Source organism: Nuphar pumila, chromosome 7, assembly GCF_984573655.1.
Source record: "Nuphar pumila chromosome 7, dmNupPumi1.hap1.1, whole genome shotgun sequence".
Lineage (NCBI taxonomy): Eukaryota > Viridiplantae > Streptophyta > Magnoliopsida > Nymphaeales > Nymphaeaceae > Nuphar > Nuphar pumila.
In genome coordinates, this window is record NC_143255.1 from 130739984 (window position 1) to 130763131 (window position 23148).

Here is a 23148-nt window from a genome sequence, read left to right on the forward strand (position 1 = left end):
AATGTATTGCCACTACATTTTAATTTGTTAGAATATGGTTCGTGGAGGACACAGTCGTCGAGCACCTAGTGGTAGCCAGTCTGAGCCTTCATCTTCACGGGCACCTTCAATAGGTATATCATTTAAATAATTGTATATTTGATTAGTTGAAATTTACATTATATGAATTTTTAACTCATTGTTCTATAGGTGTTGTTTCGCCTACACATGACCCACATATGTCGGATGCAAGGTCTTCTCTGTGTGACCCACGACAAGTAATTCAAATAGTGTATATCGATGGTCGACCGTAAGTATTTCATTGTCACTTGTTCAATATTTAACTTATAAAAAATATATATTGACAGTCGATTGTTAATGTGTCTCTTTTCATGTGCAGTGCGAGGTTTGAGCAGCAAGAAGTAATACAAAGAATTACGAAGTCATTACTTCATCATCTTCCAGGACCGATAGTGCAATGGAAAGAGTACCCGAGAGAGGTATTGGACAGCTTAATTTTCTCATTCATGGTATGCAATCATTTATCATAACAAGCAGTGTTTTATTGAAATATGTGCTAATGTTCTGAAAGTATTTATAGGCCTTCCAACGCTTCGCGAGTGCAAACGATGAGAAGGATGCGAGGGTAGTGTGGCAGAAGGTTGCCAATCGATTTGTCGACATGCTGCACAATATGAAGACTGCAACAAAAAAAGCAATTGGTGAGATAGATGATCCACTGCAGTGGAAGGGCCATGGGCCGGCTACTGTCAAGAGAGATTATTGGGAGGGCATGTGCGACAAGTGGGTGAGCAATGATTTTCGAAATCGCTCAGCAAAGGCTGCACAAAATCCATCAGTGATGCCTGATGCGCATCTGCACACAAGTGGATCTAAGGCTTTTGGGAGCCATCAGAAGAAAATGGTAAGTCATATATATATATAGTCAAATTTGTGAGTATTTCTGCATACTTATTAATCAATTTTTTATATTATGTCGCATTGGAGGAAACAGAAAAAGGAAGCATTGTGTCTTACAAGGATGTGTTTGTTGAAACATATAAACGTAAGAGCACGAGAGATTTTGTATCAGAGAAGGTGAGAGCGACAACGGTATATATTTATTGTATTAATAAACATTGTAATATACAAGTTACTTTGAATTATGTTATCATAAATATTATAATTCTTAATTATTAATTCATATTCGAATTTTTATTTTGTAGGAGTCATACGAGCAGCAAATGATACAATGATATGGTGATGACTTCACTCAGCATCCGTCTTTTGATCCTGCAGCATGGGTGACTGCTACAGGTGAACCCAAAAATGGTTGTGTGTTCAGGTTTGGGAGTAAAATAAACACCACACCAGTCGTTGCCTTCTGTAGCCCAGGCTTACAGAGTTCTCCCGCCAACATCAACTCCCAATGTCCTATTGACCCTGTTGTGTCTTGGGATGGTGTTTATCAACGTCTTGAGGACAAAATGCAACACTTTTTAAATAAAGTCATTCCCAACCTTGTCTGTAATGAGTTGCGCAACTTTTTTCAAGAAAGTAGAACTTCATCTGCATTCAACATGAGCTCAGGTACCCATCAGGTATGCATGATTGAGTTGCTATAAATTTTTTCTTATAATTTTGTTAATGTTCTTCAGTTTATTATTAGTGTATTTGTCATTCAACCATTTACTTTGTTGCATTAGATTATATGGATTGCATATAATTTATTTTATTATGTTTTGTTTATAAATACTAACATTTTGGTTCTCTTTTATAGGATGATGGAGATGATCAACGTATAGGAACTAATGGAGGCATGGAGGAAGGGGCAGATCGAAAAAATGAAGATGATGACGCCCAAAATCTTGGCGAGGATTAGATTTTTTTGTTTAATTTGTTTGACAAACTTGTAACTAATTATAACTTCGCAAGGACTGTACTTGGTAGTTAAAGTTTGCTTAACTTAGCATTTCTGCTTAATTTGTATGCATTTTTTATTTGTACTGTTTTTTTATAAGCAGGATATATGAATTGTACGAGAAATTTTTCTCAATTTTCAAAATATTTTAAAAAAATATTTAAAAAATTTATAACAAATTAGCGATGGAGTAGCGACAGATAATATCTATTGTTGCTCCATCGCCAATTTGAGGTAGTCGTCGGTTTGTGGCGGAATTTAAGCGGTCGCTACTCCGTCGCTAATTAGCGACGGATATTCATTCGTCGATAAATGGTAGTGACGGAAATAGCGACAGATTAAATTTCGTCGCTTAACCAAATTGGTCTCTGTTTAACGATGAATTCGCAATGTACATGATCCGTCGTTAATTCATTGCTACATAGCGACAAATTGGCAGCAGATAAATTCCGTCGCAATTTAGCGACTAGGGTTATGCGACGGATGATATTCGTCGCTAGTCCATCGCAAAATTCATCATAAACATGTACAACGACGGATAGCATCTGTCACCATTACGCATTTTTGTTGTAGTGTAGCCATGCTGCATTGAAATATCTGTTAAACAAGGACACCAAACCTAGGCTTATTCAATGAGTCATGCTACTATAGGAGTTTGATCTCGAGATTCGAGACAAGAAGAGCAATGATAACATAGTAGTTGATCATCTTTCTAGGCTGATTATAGATTCTACAATAAATCAGAAACCAATCATCATTTTTTTCCCAGATAAGCAGATTATGGCAGTTGGATCCTCGCAGTTGCCTTGGTTTGCTGATATCATGAACTATTTGGTGACTAGACAATTACTTGCGCATTAGGGTAAGCATAAAAGAGACCAATTTGTCTCCCAGGTTAAGCACTATTATTGGGATAAACCAGAGTTGTTCAAATATTGTGCAGATCAGATGATAAGGAGGTTTGTCCCGAAAGAGGAGTATGAGTTCATTCTCAATTTTTGTCATACTCTAGCTTGTGGAGGGTATTTCAATAGTAGAAAAACTGCAGTCAAAGTTCTGATGTCTGGATTTTATTGGCCCACCCTCTACAAGGACACTCATGAGTTTTGTAGACATTGTAGTCGATGCCAGCAGTCAGGGAACATGTTCAAGAGGGACATGATGCCCTTGCTCCCGATACTAGTAGTAGAGATATTTGATGTTTGGGGCATTGATTTTATGGGCCCATTTTCGCCATCATTTGAAAATGTACATATTCTTGTGGCGGTTGAGTATGTTTTCAAGTGGGTCGAGACAGTGGCAACCAAAACCAATGATCTTAAAGTAATGTTGAAGTTCATTAAGCACAATATCTTTAGTCAGTTTGGTATGCCACGGGCAATGATTAGTGATGGTGGCAAGCACTTCAAGAATGTGCAAGTTGCCTCTCTTTTCAGAAGGTATTCTGTGCATCACAAGTTCACCACTCCTTATCATCCTCAGACCAATGGACAAGTGGAGGTATTAAATAGGGAGATAAAGAAGATTCTTGAGAAGACAATTTGGCCAGACTAAAGGGATTGGTCCCAGTGCCTTAACGATGCATTGTGGATCTATCGATCTGCCTTTAAGACCCCTATTGGCATGTCACCTTATCGTTTAGTTTTTGGAAAAACATGCTACCTTCTTGTCGAGATGGAACATAGGGCTTACTAGGCAATCAAAAAGCTCAATTTTAATATGACCCAGGCTAGCAAAGAGAGACGATTGTAGCTGAGTGAGCTTGAAGAGCTTAAAAATGATGCATACAAGAGTGTAAAGATCTATAAAGTTCAAACCAAGGCATTTTATGAAAAGCACATTGTCAAAAAAGTGTTTGAGCTTGGGCAGAAAGTATGGCTCTTCAACTCTCATCTTCAGCTCTTCCCAGGGAAGCTCAGATCAAGGTGGGATGAACCATATATGGTGCAGGAGATTTTTCTACATGGTGTCATGATCATGTGTAATCCTCGTACCAGAGGGACTTTCAAGGTCAATGGGCAAAGACTCAAATCTTACATTTTATATGGCTCATGGATAGGAGAGTGTGAGGTCATGAATCTCACAGAGGAATAGGATCTGAGCAGAGATCTTGTACCATATTCATAGAGTAAGAATAGAATTAGATTGTTCATTTTCTTTTCATTTATGGTTTTTGATTAAATTGTCATGCATGCATGCTTTGATCTTCTATGCTTTAATGTTATGAGTTACAGATACAGGACACAGGGAACCTTCACAGGAGCATATCATTTGCTAGTCCAGCAAAAAATCATGCATTCGTATATGCATGGTGGTGGTGCGAAGACAAGGCGACAATCAGCAAGATGTTCTACATAGAAACATGTATCTTTCCTTCCTCCCATATTTCTTTTATGTTCTTAGGTGTGCATGAGCATTTGCATGTTTGCATTGTAGTATGCCACTAAAGACAGTGTCATTCAGGCATGGGGGAGAGTATGAGATGCATACCCCATTTTTTTTTTCAGTCCATGTATTTGTTTTTTGGTAAAAGCTTATGAAATTAGGCTTTTAAGGAACAAATTTTAGCATTATATGAATATTTTTGCATGACCTGACATTTTATAGGACTTTTAAGTTTTGTGTAGAATTTTTTTTTTGAAACTAATCTAGAAGGAGTGGTTGTTTATGTGGATTTCAAAGGAAAGAAAGGTATAGAAATGTTAGAGTTTGTTTTAAATCACACGTATGAATATGCACAGACTTGTTTTTGAAAAACTAAGCAATGAAAACATAAGTAGTAAAATGAGAAGAATTGAGCACACGTGTAGCTTGTTTTGAGTCTTTTAGTTGTTCTTGAATAGTTGGGTTGAGGCACAAGTTGAAGTGCTCATGCTCATGCGAAGAGGGCAATTAGGAGAGCCAAACTTCTATGTCTAGCTGACACTTGTAGCCTATTGGGTTTGAGCAAGTAAGTATGGGTCATGTTCTACACCTAGTGCCCTAAAGCCGACTAGTTTGGGAGTCACCGACCCAACACTCGTTACATAGACCCAATAGATAGCCTAAGAGGTGTAGACATTGCACATGATAGGAAGAAAACTATATAAATCTATGAAAATCTAGGGCTTAGTGACTTGACCAATTAAGTCTGGTGCCCTAAGGTCGTCTGGCCTAGGAGTCACTGACCCAAAGCTCACTAAACGGGTCATGAAAGCTTGAAAATTAACATAGTACTCAGAAGAAAAAAAAAGAAAAAAATATATATAAGAATTTAATGAAAATTTATTGCTTAGAAAGAATTGTAAAAAATTATGCAGAAAATATACAAGTGAGGATAAATGGGTAATAGCATGATTATGCTTGATTTTCTTAGGAAAAAACATGGATAATTACAAATTTTAGAAAGGTACAAGGAAAAGCTTTTCCACTATGGTGTTAGACTCTAAATATGTTGTGAGAATGTACTTGCATGAAATAATTGTTTAAACTAGTCTCTTGATTGCCTAATTTTTTGAAAAGATAGTACACATATGCATGACAAAGATGTTTGTGGGTAGCATCACTGTAAACTTTTACGAGACCTTATTCATCCATTAAGGTAACCCAGGGGTTTAAAGGGCTTGTTGCATATACTAAATACAATTGTTATTCCTACGAAAGTGAGTTAGACTAGTTAGAACTTGTATATTAATTGATTTAAATGCATGTATTATTTATTTCTAGTTTCTTAGCATAGTAGCTTAGATTTAGTTTGCTCGGGGACTAACAAACAAGCAAGCATAGGGGCATTTGATGATGCATGAAATGCATATCACGTTTATTATAAATTCATGCATTTATATATGCTTTTATAGGATAAATACCTGTGTTTGTATTATTTTAGGTACAAAGAAGCCATGGATCAAATTTCACGCAAAACCGGTTTAAAATGAGAAAGATAGACCTATTTCAAGGTAAGTGGATTGGTTTTCAAGGTGGTTTGGATCCAGATCTGACCCAAAGCCTTCACTTTGGATATTGGACTGGATCCAAGCTCAATTTAATCCTAAATTTATCCACCCAAGGTAAGAAAATTACAAAAATGCCCTCCAAAATAGGTGCCAAGAGGTAAGTAGTTATTTTCAATAGGTAGGTGTTCTCTTAACATAATTTCTAAGTTAGGTTTGTTTTAGGAATTTTTAATAAAATGTTTTAATATAAAAGTTAAGTTCTGTATTATAGGAGGCGTCCAACATTAGGATATCATGCCCCCATCTCTTTCTTACCTCTTCTTCTTCTCTAACTCCTTCTTCCTCTTCGTGGCCATCTTCTTTCTCCTCCACGTTTCTTTTTCTTCTCTTTTCCTTCTTCTTCTTCTTGATTTTCTTCATGTTTCCTCTGTTGGCTTGTTTGTTTTATTGTAGGTCTAGGTGGCTGGAGCTTCCTATTCGGATTTGGCATGGTTGCTCCATCTACTTCCATCGTTGGTGGCTGAGAGCTTCCCCTCTATGCAATTGCCAGTTCTCTTTCTTCACCATTAAACTCCCTCTTTGCCAACTCGGTTTTAGTACCAAATCTAGCAAGAAGGCACGTGTAGCAGCAAGCTAGGAGACATGTGGCGTGGTCTTCGACATGGTGGATCACTCTCTTCTTCCCCAAACTCGTCGGGCAACCCTTTAGGTGCACTTTCTCACCCATCGCTTGTAGGTAGATTATGTCTAGATAGTTTCAGTCCGAACGTGGGTTTAGAGTAATCCTTCGCATGTGTTTCAGTCCTTGATTCATTGTTTTTAGTGTAAGGAGGGGTCTGGTCGTGTTCCTACTTCATCAAGAACCGACTTAGCCCAACCATATGGGTCTAGCTCTATCTGGCCAGGTTGGTCGTTCCTAGGTCTAGCCGATTAGGTGTGATTAGATTAGATAGTTTAAATTAATTTTTAGTTAGATTAAGTATTTGTTAAGTTTTATTTTTTTAGTATTAAGGTATGTTTCTTTTACGTAAAGTCAGTAGGTAATTTGATTTAGGCATTAGATTAGCTTTTCTTTTGTTCTAGGTCTAGCCGGCTAAGGGTTAGTCATTTTTAGGGTGCCTGCTAGAGGTGTTTAGTTTTGGTTAGTTTTTTACCATAGCAATTTACTATTATTTACTGGTTTGTTAGTTAATTTAGTTTTACCATAGAGTAATTTGATTAGTTACCTTTAGTTTAATTAGATTTTTAAATAAAATTCTTGTTAGAAATCCAATTTAGATCAGCCATAGGCTTGCCGGTGGTTAGGAGGCTTCCTAGTTGCTGCCAACCTCTTAGTGGGTTTCTATTTGTTAGTTTCTTATTTTTTTATATTAGCTTAGTTAATTATTTAGTAAGTTTCTTAAGTTCTAATTAGAGTTGGGATAGTTTCCTTTTAATTAGTTAGTAAGTTGTGGTAGCTTTCCTTTGCTTCTTTTCTAAGTCTAGTTTAGGAAAGTGCCCTTCCTAGTTGTCGCCCTTTAAGTGTTGTGGTTATTTAGATAGTTTTCTTTTTCCTTAGTTAGTTTGATTATTTAACAAGTTTTTTAATTGTTAGTTGAATTAAATTATTTACCTTGTATTTAATTAGCAAGTCATAGATGTAGTTTCTTTCTTATCTAAGTCTATAGATTAGGAAAGTTAGTTAACATAGAATTAGGAAGGTTAGTATTTAGATAGTTCCTATTTGTTTAGGCATTATCTTAACTATTTCTTAATTAGATTAGGATTCCTATTTCTACTTAGATTAGGATTGGTAATTAGTAAGTTAGTTGTTAGCTAAGTGGAGCCAAGCTAGGAGACTTGTGGGCCAAGGGTAGTCGCCCATTTGATCTAGGCGTCCTCCCTAGATGAGTCTGAGTTAGGTAGTCAACTTCCCTGTTTTTAATTACTGTTTTAGTTTAATATTAAATTAGTTAATTAAAGTTTTAATTTAAGGTTAAATTAGAAGTTAAGTTAGCTTTATTTTTTGTTCAATTATAGTAAGTTAGTATAGTTTGATTCTTGTCTTGCATTAGTTTAAGTTCAGTTAGTTTGAATTATCATTTTGTCTAGTTAGTTTCAATCTAGTTAACGTTGCATAGTTAGTTCATAGTTAAATTACTCAAGTAAGTTAGAGTTAATTTAAGTGCTTTAGTGTTAGTTTATGTTAAATTCCAGTAGGTCAAGTTAAGTTAATTTTAAGTTAGTTGGATAGCTTTAGTTAATCTTAAGATCTTAAGTTAGTTGTAATTAGTTGTTGAGCTAGTTAGAAGTAGTCAGTTGGTTAACCATTAGATTCTTAACGAGATAGTTAGTTTAAATTAGATAAATTAAGTTTAGCTAGTTTACATTCATTATTTCTTTATTTATTTGCTTGCATTGCTTGTTAGTTTAATTCTTTAATTGCTTTGTAGTAGTTTAGTTGGTAAACTTTTATTTATTAGTTTACATTTATTGTCGTTAGTTGTAGTTAGTGTAGTTAGATTAGTAAGCTTTTCATTGCTTACTTCATGTTTTTTAATAGATTAGAAATAGTTAAGCTCCTGTTTTTGTCAATAATTTAGCTTAATTTAGTTGTATTTAGTTAGTTTTTAATGGTAGTTAGGTTGGAGTTAGTGTTAGTTTCAGAAAATCAGGCAAAATATTATCGTACTTTGGGTCATTATTTTATGTGAGTTTTTGTGAAGTTATGACCCAAGGTAAGTTTTGTTAGTTTTGTCATGGTATTGACTAGAGTTTTGCCAAGTTTCATCTTATTTGGAGTCGATTTGACTGTGTCTCCACTCTGTTTTTGAAAGTCTAATTTTCTGTCAACTGAAGTCTTTATTTCATAATAGTAGGGGCATTTCTATCTTTTTTGGTGTTGTTTAGCCTAGTTTTGGATAGAGTTTAGTCTAGGGATAAGGTGGGCATGTAAGTTTAAGGTTTAAGCCAGATCTCAACCAAATTTGCCGTCGTTGCAGTCTGTTTTGACCTTGCCCATAGTCTGTCCAACCTGAACTGTCCCCGTCTTAGTTGTTTTTAGCTAGTTTTGCAGAGTTTAGGGTAATTTAGTCATTTCTTTCCATTTTCGTGTTTTCTTTAAAGTTGTTTCATGTTTTTAAGTGTTTTTGTCAGAGTTTTGGTTTTTGTCAAAAACTCGGAGGGTTAAATTAGCAATTTTTGTTAGTTTTTTTATTATTGCATTATAGTTCTTTAATTGTTTTAGTTATCTTAATTGCTCTAGTAGTAACTTAGATAATTTACTTTCTTAATTAGTTGTTATTTCTTGTGTTAGTTTAGTTAGCATAATTTAGTAACTAACTTTTATTTTGCTTAATTATCACATTAGTTGGTAGAATAGATATAGTTTTTGCTTTACAGGTTGTTGCTCTGGAACGTGATATTGAACAAGGAGGTGGGTGGGCTGAGGCAGCCATATCTTGGAGCTTCTTGGTCTTTGCATGCATGGTCCGAGCTTATGATAGAATTTGCTTTTTTTTTGTGTGTTTATTTTTATTGCACTATAATTCCAAGGATCGTGTAAATTTCTTTTTATTTGAGTTATTAATAAAGTAAAATTTTAAGTGAAATTGTGTGCCTTAATTTTGTTCCCTGAGTTAACAATCTGAGTTGCCATTCTACTTGAGTGTAAGAACTAGTTTAAAAATTATTATTTGGTGCATGGTTCTTGGTTTAAAATTATTATTTTCAAAATCGCATCAGGTTTGATAAGCATGAGAAGAAATTTTGGTTGTTCCAAACGGTTTTACAAAAAAATATTAAATTCTAAAGATAGGTTTCTAGACACGTAGAACTAGATATTGACTAAAATTCAGGTCTAAATTCTATGGGGTTAGGTAGATACGGGCTCTGGAATCAACTTTAGGTTTTCAGGGATTACTAGTTTGGTCTATGTTTTAGCTCTAACATGGTTTAATAGAAAAATTGATTCTTTTTTACTAGGCTATCAAAAAATAATAAAGTTTTAAAGGCAGAAAGAAGATACGTGAAAGAGTCTATGTATCAACCCGACTTTTTTAAACAATGTAATATGATAATATTTTAATTAAAAATGAGCATTTTCATGTTATGAATGTTTTATTTTCGACAAATAATTATTTTGTGTGGATCTGGATCTCAAGCTGGTCGAATTTGGGTTTGGATCGAACCTGTTTGGATTTGGGGACATAGTCATCATTTTTGACAATGTTCATGGCTTTTTAGGTGATGAACATGCCCAATATTCTTGATAAAAGTTGAGGGCATCTTTGTCATAGGGATATAAAAGAAATTGTTGGTAAAATGTTGGTTTTTTAGGGTTATGGTAGAATTGTTAATTTGGTCAAATGTGAGGGTATTTTTGGTAAAATACCTATTAGGATTCTTTATCCTTTAGAAGTCATTTTTGTCCTTTCTCAAGGACAACTAGTGGAGGTGAAGGCCAAGTAGCCCTCACTCTCTTTTCTCATGTGGCACGCCCCCTCCATCCCTTTCTTTTTCACATGAAACCTTCTTCTCTCTTTCTCTTTCGCATACATTTTTCCTCCCCAACTATGTTCTTTCTCTTATCATCACCTCTCACCCTTTTCATGGTTCTCCTCATCCTACCCTCACTCACCTTCATTCTCTTGTTAGGACTACAAAAAGAAGGGAGGGGCTGCTCTTGTAGACTTGTGGTGGTTGGAGTTTCGGTATCCTAAGGGATTCTTGCAAATTTGGGGCAAATCTTGGAAGATTTTTGTTGCATTTTTGGTGTTCTTGGATGATTTAAAGGTATGGGGATTTACTCCCATAATTTCTAGGAAGTATGCAACATGTAGAGAAATTTTATGCATGTATTTAGAAACCATGTCTAGGATAAGTGGTTTTCTAAAAATTTTGTATGTGTAATGCTAAATCCATGATCTGAAAATTTGTTTTAGCATGTTGGGCGCTTCCTAAGTGTTTTTCCTATAATTCAAGGCTGAATTTTAGAAAAAAAATCATTACTAAGGGTTTGTAATTTAGAAATTTTATGTACAACATGCTTTATATTAAAGATAAGTGAGCAGTCAACATCCACCTTTTTGTTTTGCAAGAGTCCTTTCATTCTCATCGAGTTTGGAAAGACTAAGCTATTTTTTCCTTGAAAGTTCTAAAAAATGGTTTCTTGCACCCATGAGGGTAGCAAATATTTTCCCATAATGTATATGGTGAGAATGAAACTAAGTAATAGAAAGTCTAATTTTGTTATGAACTTAATTGACTTCCTTCACATATAGTCAATATTGACTTAACTAATGCGCTTGGCAACAAGCACTTTCTATTTCAACATTAACAATCTAGTTTTTGACAAAAATAGTTTTTTGAGCCTCCAAAAGCATTTCTACTTGAACTTTCAACGTGTACTCGACTTAAACTTATATTTAGTGTATCTATAATCCTATTAGGATCCCATGATGCAAGTTGTTTTGACTCAGTCTTACCTCATAGTGCATTCAACATAGTTGATTTAGTAGGAACTAACCTTTGAATTGTATTTTTTGAATAAAAAAAAATTAAAGATGGAAAATTTGCTTTGATTCATACTAAACAGGCTATGCAAATCACATCTATGATGTTAATTTAAAAAAAATGCACAAAATAAAAACATTTTTGTGATTTGTGGTTAAATCAATTGTGCAAATATACATGTTAGTCGAGATGACATCCATGCAAGTATTTCCACGTCAGAAGAATGACTTTAGATATAGTCTGAATTTAGACCCTTGGAGGTTTAGCTCTACATCAACACATACATTTGCACATCTGTGATGGTTGTCATCTCCAACCATTACATTGAAAATGGATTGCTCCTTGGTGTTGTAGCCCATAGTATGTGTGTGGTCTTCTCAAATGATGTTTTGGGTCGACCCAGTGTCAATAAAATCCATCTTTTTGTTTTGCAAGAGTCTTTTCACTCTTATCAACTTTGAGACCAAGACACCAAAAAAAACATGATATGAAATTCCATGACCTTGACCTTCACGCTCACTATCATCACAATTCTCTAAAGTTTCTTCTTCTATTTCGCTATCATTCACAACATACATTCTCAATGTTTCACAAATAACTTTTTTCATAACTCAAAATGTTACAAACATTTAAAAACTGTTAAGAAGAACTTAACAATTTTTAATATCTTCCAGCTAACCCAAGATAAGTCAGCAATAATCGTAATTAATATTTTTAACAATTTTGATATACATAAGGCTTTGTTTGGGAACTTGTGTTAGAGGGAGTTGCAAGGAGTCGGGGGAAGTAGAATTACTAGAATTCAAGAAAAATGGATTTGGGAGGAGTTGTGGACTCCCTCTTTTTTTTGGAAGCATAAACAACTCCTTCAATGATTCAGGCTTACAACTACTCTAGATTCCCCACTATGTTTGGGAACCTACAACATGGTATTTAGGCCAGACTATGGCTTATAAATTAGGCCTAACCTAGCAAGGCTAAGGCTTATAAAACTATGAAAATCTCGATTCATACGAGCAAACATATTTGGTTGGTAAACATATTTCAGTTTCCCATATATTATGTATGCATATATATTATGTATACATATATATTATGTATACATATATATTACGTGCGAAAATGGGTCCATGCTAAACTGCGTGCTAAATGGGGGTTTCAGCTTCTCTAATGCTTTTTACACAGTTTTGACCCTATAAATGTGTTGGGCATGGTCAATTTACTAAGAATCCACACTTGGATCATGTGTTTTCAATTTAAAAAATGATGTTTGGAGCCTTAAAAATTTACAAAGATTTTGGACCATTGATTTTTCGAACTTTATAAAAACTCACCCATGTGTTGGAATAAAAAACTTCAAGATTTGATCCCTATAAAATCAAGTACATAGATCACATATGTATGGTCAAAATTTAAAAATAAAATAAAAAAAGTCCAAAAAATCTATTTAGCATGCCAAATGGGTTTAGCACTGACCCATAGCTCATATATATATATATATATATATATATTATGTGTATATACATATATATTATGTTGTCAGTATCAGTATCGGCCTTGATCGTTGGGTTGCAGATTCAGCTCTATTGGCCAATACCATTACTCAGCTGAATCGTTCTGTATCGGCTCAAAAATAATAAAAAACTGTTATGTGTCAATCATAATGTGACATATGTTAAAACCATTAAAATAATTAAAAAATAATATTAAAAATATTTTTCATATTTTTTACATTTATTAAAAAATAGCTGAATCAACTTGAATCGTATCAAAATTCTCCCTATATGATGTAGGCCGATACACACCGACACTGATAACATTGGTGTATACAAATGTATATTATAGGGTAATGCATTGGTTCTGCCCACATTCTCGTTCTATCCCCTCCAAACCACATTTTTTTGGTATGTTCTCACATCTATAGGTTTTGTTTAATGGGAACCAGCTTTTGGACCATCAGAATCTGACCTGTATGCATGTTTTTTTTAGTGATCTAAAATGAATGGCTATGAAGGTAGCAATTTTTCCTAACTCATAAAATGTGTTTTTTTATAAAAAAAAACATGATCCAAGAATCGATTCCTACTAAATGAGCATGCTAAATACATCTAATGGTTCAGATCTATCATAAAACACTTAAAAACTATGGGGCAGAATACAAGAAATGGGGCCTAATATGTTCACTGGAATCCTTGTTGTTCAAGGAGTTGCAAATACCTTTTTTGTTTTTTTTAAAGAGGAGTTCAAATGGATATTTTGGAGGAGTTGGAGTTAGTTAATTCCTGCGGTAAATCTAGTCTCTCCCCCCAACTCCTTCTCTCAAACATTAGCCATCAGGCTCTCAAACAAAGCCTAAAGTAGGGGTGGCAATCGGGTCGGGTTGGCGTGTCAGCATACCTCAACCCGAAGCCGACCCGTTTATTAAACGGGTCAGCTGTGGCAAACACGAACCCGACCCGTTTAATAAACGGGTAACCCGACACGACCCACCAACCCATTTAATAAATGGGTTGGGTCGGGTAAACGGGTTTTCAGGTTCGCGGGTCGGGTTGACGGATCGGGTTGGCAGGTAGTCAGGTTGGCGGGTCGGGTTGATGGGTTGACGGGTCGGGTTGGCGGGTTGGCATACCCCCAATCCGAACCCGACCTGTTTAATAAACGGGTTACGCGGGTCGATCCGTTTATTAAACGGGTTGCCTTAAGCCCAACCCGAACCCGCCTAAGAGGCGGGTTGGCGGGTCGGGTTGACGGGTCGTGTCAGAAATTGCCACCCCTAGCCTAAAGTAAAGCTGAGTGGTCATGCACTCAACTCTGAATTTTACCTGATGGAGAAAAAAAGAACTTTTACTGGGAGCGGTCATGGAGAGCAGATCTTATCAAGCGCTTACAACCACAGGACCCATTCAGTACAAGTGGGACCCACCCAGGATTGTAAAAACGCTGGGCGAAATTAGCAATCTCACACCAAGCGTTTAACAGGATCCTCTGTCATCGTCAGGTACTCAGCTCAGAGCTCGTAGGAAAAAAAAGGTTCTTACAGAGACTTCCGGCGAGCGCACATTTCGGTGGTGTGACAAATATCGCGAGATTTATGAAAATCTCTCAATAATATCGCTAGAAATTGCCTGAAAGTTTAAAAACAATAATTTCTCGTGAGATTTTCAAAATATTGCAAGATTTATGAAAATACATAAATACCACGATTTAAACATGATATTTACGTTTTAAACGGTGATTTATCGCAAAAAAAAATCCTATGCTTTTTTTTTTAAATAATTTTCATTAATATTTTCTTATAAAAATAATTTTTTTATATTTTTTAATTAATTTTTTATTGCCAAGATTTTGCCGAAAAAATGCAAGATTTATGGAATTTTTTCAATTTCTCGCGAGTTTTTGAAAAACGAGAAATTGCCGATAAAAACTTTTGTCACTATGGGTGCAACCTCCCAACGCACGAATGGCATTTCGTAGTTTCCGCCTTTCCTTTGGGCAGTTTGGCGGTTAAGCGAGAACCACGTCACCGGCTCCCTGGAGGATGACGCGTCGAGTTACTATTGGTCACAACCATAGGTCTCCTTTCACTATTGGTCGCAAGGACGTGGGTTCGTTGGGGCCCACCTGACCTTGTTCCCTCTTTTATTTTTAGCTCTCGATCCAGACGATCCCTAGATCGGGGTTTCGAGCTCGGCTTCACTCGGAGTGCGCTTTTTTCCGGCCGTTTTTCCAATCGATTTCCGGTGAGTCATCGCCTTCCGAAACCCTACTCTTCTTCTATATTCATGTGGAAACTGAACGTTTCTCTTTCATCTACGCCGTTACGATTAGTATGCAATATGTGGAATTTATAGCGGTCATCTTTAGATCTGGTATCTCGTTTTCTTTTTTGCGCTTTTTTTCTTACTCGAAGAATCCATTCTCCGGATTAGTTTTTGTTTAGTATGATCCGAATCTCTCTTTTTCCTATTTTTGACGTATTCCGAAGGAAATTTTGAGAGTTTGGGGAGGCAGATCAATTGTGAAACTTAGGGTTTGTATTGGGTTTGGAGTTATTTTAGGGTTTTCTGGTGGTTTAATCTGAATTGGCGCTGTCTGCAGGTTGGGTTGTTTGGTTCTCCATGATGGGTGATAAGCGGATCTCCGTTGCCTCCTTATTTATTTTGCTGTTTATTCAGTGCTTTGCCGTCAGCATCAACGCCGCAGAGGAGGTGAGTTTTGAATGGAGACTGTTATGTCCCGTCTTGTTCTTCCTTGTTCGTATTGTAGATTATCTAAATCTGGTGGTCTTCTATAGGGTTTTAGTTTGCTTTGAATTTATTCAATGCTTCTTGTCCAGTTGTTCTATGAATCCTTTGACGAATCATTCGAAGGCCGGTGGATTGTACCTGAGAAGGACGACTACCAAGGTTGGTTTATAAAGTTGTAGATCTTAGCGTTTTATAGGTTTCTCTGTGCATTTTGGTCACGGTTAATCTTTACTATTTTTTTCTAATTGTTTGATTTAGGCGTATGGAAGCATGCTAAGAGTGAGGGGCATGATGATCACGGCCTTCTTGTGAGCGAGAAGGCGAGGAAATACGCCATTGTCAAGGAATTGGACAATACGGTAGAATTCAAGGATGGAACTATCGTTCTGCAATTTGAGACCAGGTTGCAGAATGGTCTTGAATGCGGTGGAGCTTATTTGAAGTACCTCCGTCCTCAGGATGCTGGGTGGAAACCTAAGGAATTCGACAATCAGTCTCCTTACTCTATTATGTTTGGACCTGATAAATGTGGTTCAACCAACAAGGTGCACTTCATTGTGAAGCACAAAAACCCTAAATCTGGAGAATATGTTGAGCACCACCTCAAGCATCCTCCATCCGTTCCTTGGGACAAGCTTACTCATGTTTACACCGCAATAGTCAAACCTGATAATGAATTAAGGATATTGATTGATGGCGAAGAGAAGAAGAAGGCAAACTTCCTGTCACAGGATGATTTTGAACCACCTTTCATCCCGCCTGCTACCATTCCTGACCCAGATGATAAAAAACCAGAGGATTGGGATGAGAGAGCCAAGATCTCAGACCCTGATGCAGTGAAGCCAGATGATTGGGATGAAGATGCACCGATGGAAATCGAAGATGAGGAGGCTGTTAAACCTGAGGGTTGGTTGGATGATGAGCCTGAGGAGATTGATGACCCAGAGGCTACTAAGCCAGAAGATTGGGATGATGAGGAGGACGGAGAGTGGGAGGCCCCAAAAATTGATAACCCAAAATGTGCAGAAGCACCTGGTTGTGGTGAGTGGAAGAGACCTATGAAGAGGAATCCAGCCTACAAGGGCAAATGGCATGCCCCGATGATTGACAACCCTAACTACAAAGGCATTTGGAAGCCACAACAAATTCCAAACCCTGATTACTTTGAACTCGAAAAGCCCAACTTTGAGCCAATTGCTGCTATTGGAATAGAGATTTGGACAATGCAGGATGGGATCTTATTCGACAATATTTTGATAGCAAGTGATGAGAAGGTTGCAGAGACGTACCGTGAGACAGCATGGAAGCCCAAATATGATACTGAAAAGGAAAAGCAGAAGGCTGAGGATGAGGCTGCCAATCTCCCAAAGGGGCTCGCAGGCTTCCAAGTGATTTTTATGTCTTTATTTTTGGGTTACAATTTGCTATATGAATCTTGTATACATTTTCTTGCCTTATGCTGACCTCGTTCTCATTTCCTGCAGAAAAAAGTTTTTGATATCCTCTACAAGATAGCTGACATTCCATTCTTGGAAGCATATAAAGTCAAGATCATTGTAAGTGACTCACCTTCTCATACATTATTAGTTAGACAATTATTCATCTTTCAATATATCATTATGACATAATTGTAATATGAGGATTGTAATTGCAGAATGGCTTGAGATCTTTGTCTGAATGACTTGTGTTATTATTTTAGGTTTGATTCATAGGGTGAAAATTTGGACGTCATGTGACGATATTTCCATTAAGTTTCCTGCTTAATTAACATCAGAAGGCTGATCTTTTGTAATTCTACATGTTATCTGTCTAAATTTATTGTCTCCATATGTGCACTGGAATTGTTTGAACTGCATTGTTGCTTTATGTTTTTCAATTCATGAGTATCCCTGAACGGGGATGGCTGTGTTGCAGGATGTTATTGAAAAAGGTGAAAAGCAACCTAATCTTACAATTGGTATTCTGGTTTCGGTTCTGGTGGTTATTAGCACACTCTTCCTAAGGATTCTTTTTGGTGGGAAGAAACCGGCTGTGAGTTCTTTCTTCTTCCTTCTGTAGTGGTCTTTAAGTTTCGATTGCTTTGCTTTTATAGTGCATATCTCAGAGATTGGCCTATCCTTTTTTTTTTTCTGTAGGCTGGACCTGAAGCGCCAAAAGAAAAGAAGGATGACCATTCTGCAGAGACGGATAATCAAGGAAGTTCTACCGAGAAGGAAGATGAGGATGAGAAGGAGGAAACTGCAGCTCCTCGGCAGAGGAGATCTAGGAGAGAAACATAGGCTTAAAGTAGTTGAGATTTTGAACAGAGTAACTTTAATCGCTGTGTGCTCTCTGTCCTCGACTTCTTGTAGATGTGATGTTGCAGTTATCAGTCTGTTTTTTTGTCATTTTGAAGGAACGCAGTTTTCTAGGCTCTTCAAATATCTGTGTTTCCTGTTCTAATATATGGTTGTGTACTCATTTTCATATCCGAAGAGATTTCATTGGAAAACTCCAGCTTGGTTTCGTTGTACCTCATGAATTTTGTTTTGGCCCTAACATTGGTATCAGGTTTTACTGCTTTTCTACCATACTTGTCTCGTTCGATGATCAATGCGCTTGAAAAGAGGCTCAAACAAATTCTGCTGCTACATGAGCCATATCAGCACGACTATATAGCTTTGAGTGGTTGCTTCTTGACTGTGTATGACATGCCTTGTGCCTAATTCTTTTCATGTCACAACAAGATCATGGTAACTGATCAAATTTTATCAAACTTTCACTAGTGATGGCTTGAGGCTGGTCACTAGTGTGGGTATGCTTGGCCGAAATATAAGCATTGATGTTTCCATTACCAAATATTCTGTCGAGTACCATTAAGACTTGATGTGTTCCCGCACGTTAGTTCTCGAATTAACTGGATAAAAACAACATGAAGAGATGAAAACGATCTCGGAAATTAAACCATTGAATTTAAACAATTGGTAAGTTGGTTTATACCTCATAAAAAAGCTTGCCGTTAAGAAGTTGGATCCTTGACGGGAAACTTATTATTACTAGTGTTTTTGCTGCTGTAAATTGGGATAATCTTGATGCTCATCTGGGTGATGTATTTTTGTGTTAAAGACCTATTATTCATCTTCCACAATGTCCGAGTATCCGCTTTATGCTTTAAAGTGTATTTTTAATGAGCTTGTTGTGTCTTGCAGTTACGGTCCGAGCCCATCAGATAGGTTCCTGAACTAAATGATAATCATGCTCTTAATCTCCTCTTTAAAATTCTGACATGTTTGGTTCTGTTTGTTGCTTGGATGTGTTATTTATTGACTGTGCTGCTTGAGTATTCTGGGCCTGTGGTGTGCCCCTGTTGTATTACTACTGATGAATGCCATGATGCATTGATATACATACACGCATGATAAAATGTTCTCTTGCCCGGTTTCTCAACCACCTTTGTTTAAAAAACTTAAGTTGTGTTCCATTCTAACTTTTACTACTATAATATATCCGTCTCGGACCGAGCTTTTGGAATGGGGGCATATGCAGTGCAGAGCTCTACTGAGTGAAAAAGCCATCGAGTGTAGGAACATACAGTATGCGTTGGTTGTATCGGTGACGTGCGATGATAGTTCGGCACGCGATAGGCAATGGTATCGTTGTTAGTGCATCGTTGTGTGGCTGTATAAACGTGAAGCATTGTTTGGTTAAGCAGTGTCAGCGGATCAGAGGATGCTGTCTTTAGATATTTGGTTAAGGACCTCTCGACTTGTAGGAGTTTTTCATGGGTAGCGTTTGGATGCAGAGAGATGCGTGTGGTTTAAGGCTAATTCTCTCAGGGATCACCTTAGGTGATTCCAACCGAATATTGTGACTCAGGACTAGGCGAGTGAATGCCTAAGCATTGATGAATAAGTATGGGTGGTGTTCTTCGCTATGATGTTAAATCATCAACTGATCTTTGAATTGAGGGCTGCAAGGTCTTGTTTTTTCAGTGACGAGGTTTTGCTGTAACCTGCACATAAAGTTGCAATACGTTTTATGGCACCCAAGCTAAGGCAAGTTTGTGTCTTTTTTAGAAATGATAGCTGGTATGAGACGACTATGCACAAAGTAGTATGGACTAGATAAAATACAAAATTGGAGATATGCTTGATTAGCTTCCGTTATGCAACTGCGCACGAGGTGGTGCGCGGGGCTAATAAAATGATTCAACACATAAAAAAGTATTGGTGCACAGCCTTTGGCCGCTAGACTTGGCAGTCTGGCGCATCGTGGGTTTGCAAAAAATTCTATGCCTGTGATAATTTGGCATCAAAGAAGAAAAATTTACCAAGACTTTGTTGTTCATTGAGTGTGACACTGAAGGGGACAATGATGGTTTATCCTGGTTACGCAAATTCGCACAATTGAAATGTTATTGACTGAGCAAAGAAGCCAAATGCTGGTAGGGTGGTATGAGTCATCTTATCGAGGGTAAGCAAAAGCGTAAGGTTATTGTTCAGTTGGCTAAGAAAACATGGATAAGCTAAAGATTACTACTAGTTATACGTTAGACTCGTAGGTGGAGCATGGCATTTGCCTTGTACATGCAGAGAATGCACGTTGAATTCAATAGGATGGATTTGCACCTTTGAGTATGGGAGACTCAATTAAACTTTTATATTCTCTCCCAAGATTATGAGTTAGCAGAGTGCCCATCTTGAGCAGAATGCTCGTTGTTTTGATCTCTTGAGTTGAAATTTTCTCTGTGAATTATGTGTGCAGAAAAAGTTGTTTGTGGCACATCAGTTTGGTTCCTACGAGAACGTTTTGTTGGCTTTAGATGAGAGTTGTAGCATGCTGGCTGCGGATGAGAGTTGCAGTGTTGGGCCGTGTTGCCTCTTGTATGGATGAGTGCCTAGGAAGACACTTTAAATGACTCCTTTGGGGTAATACACTAGTAGGTATCCCTCACTTGAAGACTAGTGTAGACTATTAAAAAATCGTAAGTTGGTGCCTTAAGGGAGTTGATATCCCTACAACACACATTGGTGGTCGTCCTTCTCTCCGAGAACCACAAAGGGCTTGGAATTGCCCTTGCTAGGGTCGGAAGGCACCACAACCATGAGCATGAAGATGACAAGTTTGTTATGTCGGCGAGGATGACCCGTTTGTGTATGAGACTGCACTGGGGTCTCATGAGCAAAGAATGCTCGATGTTAATAGAACGGAAGATCATTGTCTAAGTGATTGAAGGCGCATTAAAGAATGAGACTTGGCGTGTTAAAGGTTGTGGCGATAGTGGATGGAAACTAGAACAAGTTGAGTAGGGTGAAAAAAAAAATAGACCAAAGATAAGTGTAAAAGAAAACTGACATATCAGTTAAGACTGTGTTCTTACCTGCACTGGCATTGTCGAGAATGACAATGGTTTGGATGTGGGAGAATGTCCCAGACCGAGCCTTCAGAATGAGCCATGTGCAGTGCGGAGCTCTACTGAGTGGAAAATGCATCAAGTGTAAGAACACACGATATGCGTTGGCTTGATTGGTAACATACGGTGATAGCTCGACATGCAATAGGCAATAATATCGTTGTGTGACAACACAAACGTGGAGCATTATTTGGTAAAACAGTGCTAGTGGATCAAAGAATGTTGCTTTTGGAGATTTGGTTAAGGATCTCTCGACTTGCAGGAGTTTCTCATGTAAAACATTTGGATGCATGGGGGTGCGTGTGGCTTAGGGCTAATTCTCACAGGGATCACCTTAGGTGATTTCAACCAAGTATGGTGACTCGGGGCTAGGCGAGTGAATGCCTAGGCACCGACGAATGAGTCTGGGTGGTGCTCTTCGTTATACAGTTAAATCATCAACTGTTCTTCGAACTGGGGACCACAAGGTCTTGTTCCTTCAGTGGTGAGGTTTTGCTGTAGTGTGCGCTTGGAATCACAATATGCTCCATGGCACGCAAGGCTAAAGCAAGTTTGTGCCATTTTGAGAAGTGATAACTGATATGAGACAACTATGCACAAAGTGGCATAGACTAGATAGAATATGCATTTTGAGATGTACTTGATCAGCTTTTGCTAGGCAGCTATGCACAAGGTGGTGCACAGGGCCAATGAAATGATTCAGCACATAGAAAGGTGTTGTTGTGAGGCCTTTGGCCATTAGGCTGGGCAAACTGGATAGTCTGGCGCATCGCGTGTTTGCAAAAAATTCTATGCCTGTGACAATATCTAAGGTATAGTTATTGATTTGTTGTGTCCTATTCAACTTATTCCTGCAAAAAAACTATTCTAGCACCAACCAACCATTGGGCATGGTAGTGAAACAGTGTGTGAGATGCTGATACATAAGCTTAAATAATCTAACCTCTGACTAATTTCTACCAATATATGACATAGTGAACTCTGCTATTGCTAAACAAAAATGTTGGTCTCCATTTTGTAACACTGGATAGGGTAGTCCCCAGTTGATGCCTGGAGTGGTTTTGCTTCAATCTGTTTCCTTCATCTTCTATCTATTGTTTTTTCCCATCTTGCTAGTGAATAGCTCTGAATAGTCGTTACTGGAAGTCTGAAATGAATTCAACAACAATTTAATAGAGCCTTTCTCTTGTGGGATCAAGCTTCCTCAGGGAGTATGGCTAATCTGGTTTTCTCAATATGGTGGTGACACCTATCTCTGAGTTCTTTCCATTTGCTCCTTTCCAACCTCTAACCAACCTTTTTTTCATGGATGGGGAAGCCACCCTCAGGATCAAAGAACTAGTCATGCTAGCTAAGTCTGCAATAGCTGTCTCAATGGTGTAAACCCATGGTGCACCCCTTTTCCTCAAGGAGTCTTAAAGCTTTGGCTGAGCAAAGGCTTATCCATTGCTCTCATTGATGCAAGGATCTGATGCTCATGGGAATAGAACCTTGACCACTCGTCTAGTGGCGAAGACTCCCTTCACTGTGCCAAACCCCTTGGGGCACCTCTAACCAACTTGGACAGGTTTACTTACAAAGGCTTATGAAGTTGAGAAATAAGTTAGCAATGTTGGATTTAGAATCCAAGAAAACGTTGGGAGCTCCCCAATGTCTTTGTGAAGAGGAGCTCCCAATGGTCTCCCTCTTGTTTTTTGTATATAAATAGGGTCGAGTCCCCCCTATTTAAGTGGCTCTTTGTATTGTCCCTTAGTGAACTTTTGTCTATGCACTTTTGTGCTTATCTATCTTCTTTGTAATTGTCCACTCTTGGACTTATATGTGCTTTTGTAATTCTACATACTTAATTACATGGTATCGGATCTCATTGAGTTCTCTTGATCTTAGAGGTCTTACTTGCCACCATCGTCGCAACCTTTAACATGCCAAGTCTTATTCCTTAACGCGCCTGCGATCACTTAGACAACAATCTTTCGCTCTATCAACATTGAGCACCATTTGCTTGTAGGTTCTCGGTGCAATCTCATATACAAGCAGGTCATCCTCGCCCACATGACAAACTTATCGTCTTCAAGCTCATGGATGGGGTGCCTTTCAACCCCAGCAAGAACAATTCCAAGCCCTTTGTGATTCTCGTACAGAAAGACGACCACCAATGCATGTCGCAGGAACATCAACTCTCTT

At 37.6% G+C, this 23148-nt stretch overlaps 1 protein-coding gene across 1 annotated transcript; it reads left to right on the forward strand.

The window, feature by feature from the left end:
• The first annotated feature begins 14991 nt into the window (after positions 1–14991).
• Positions 14992–18063, forward strand: CNX1 (calnexin 1). Its single transcript, XM_090015195.1, has 7 exons — positions 14992–15065; positions 15424–15533; positions 15662–15731; positions 15831–16960; positions 17057–17128; positions 17487–17603; positions 17708–18063. The coding sequence occupies exons 2-7, from the start codon at positions 15444–15446 to the stop codon at positions 17849–17851; spliced, it is 1623 nt and encodes a 540-aa protein (XP_089871321.1). The 5' UTR covers positions 14992–15065; positions 15424–15443; the 3' UTR covers positions 17852–18063.
• The last annotated feature ends 5085 nt before the right edge of the window (positions 18064–23148 follow it).

Coding starts and splice junctions, on each gene's coding strand:
- CNX1 (XM_090015195.1), top strand. CDS start 15,444: ATGATGGGTGATAAGCGGATCTCCGTTGCCTCCTTATTTATTTTGCTG. Junction 15,534..15,661: donor GCATCAACGCCGCAGAGGAG/GTGAGTTTTGAA, acceptor CTTCTTGTCCAG/TTGTTCTATGAATCCTTTGA. Junction 17,129..17,486: donor CATATAAAGTCAAGATCATT/GTAAGTGACTCA, acceptor GCTGTGTTGCAG/GATGTTATTGAAAAAGGTGA.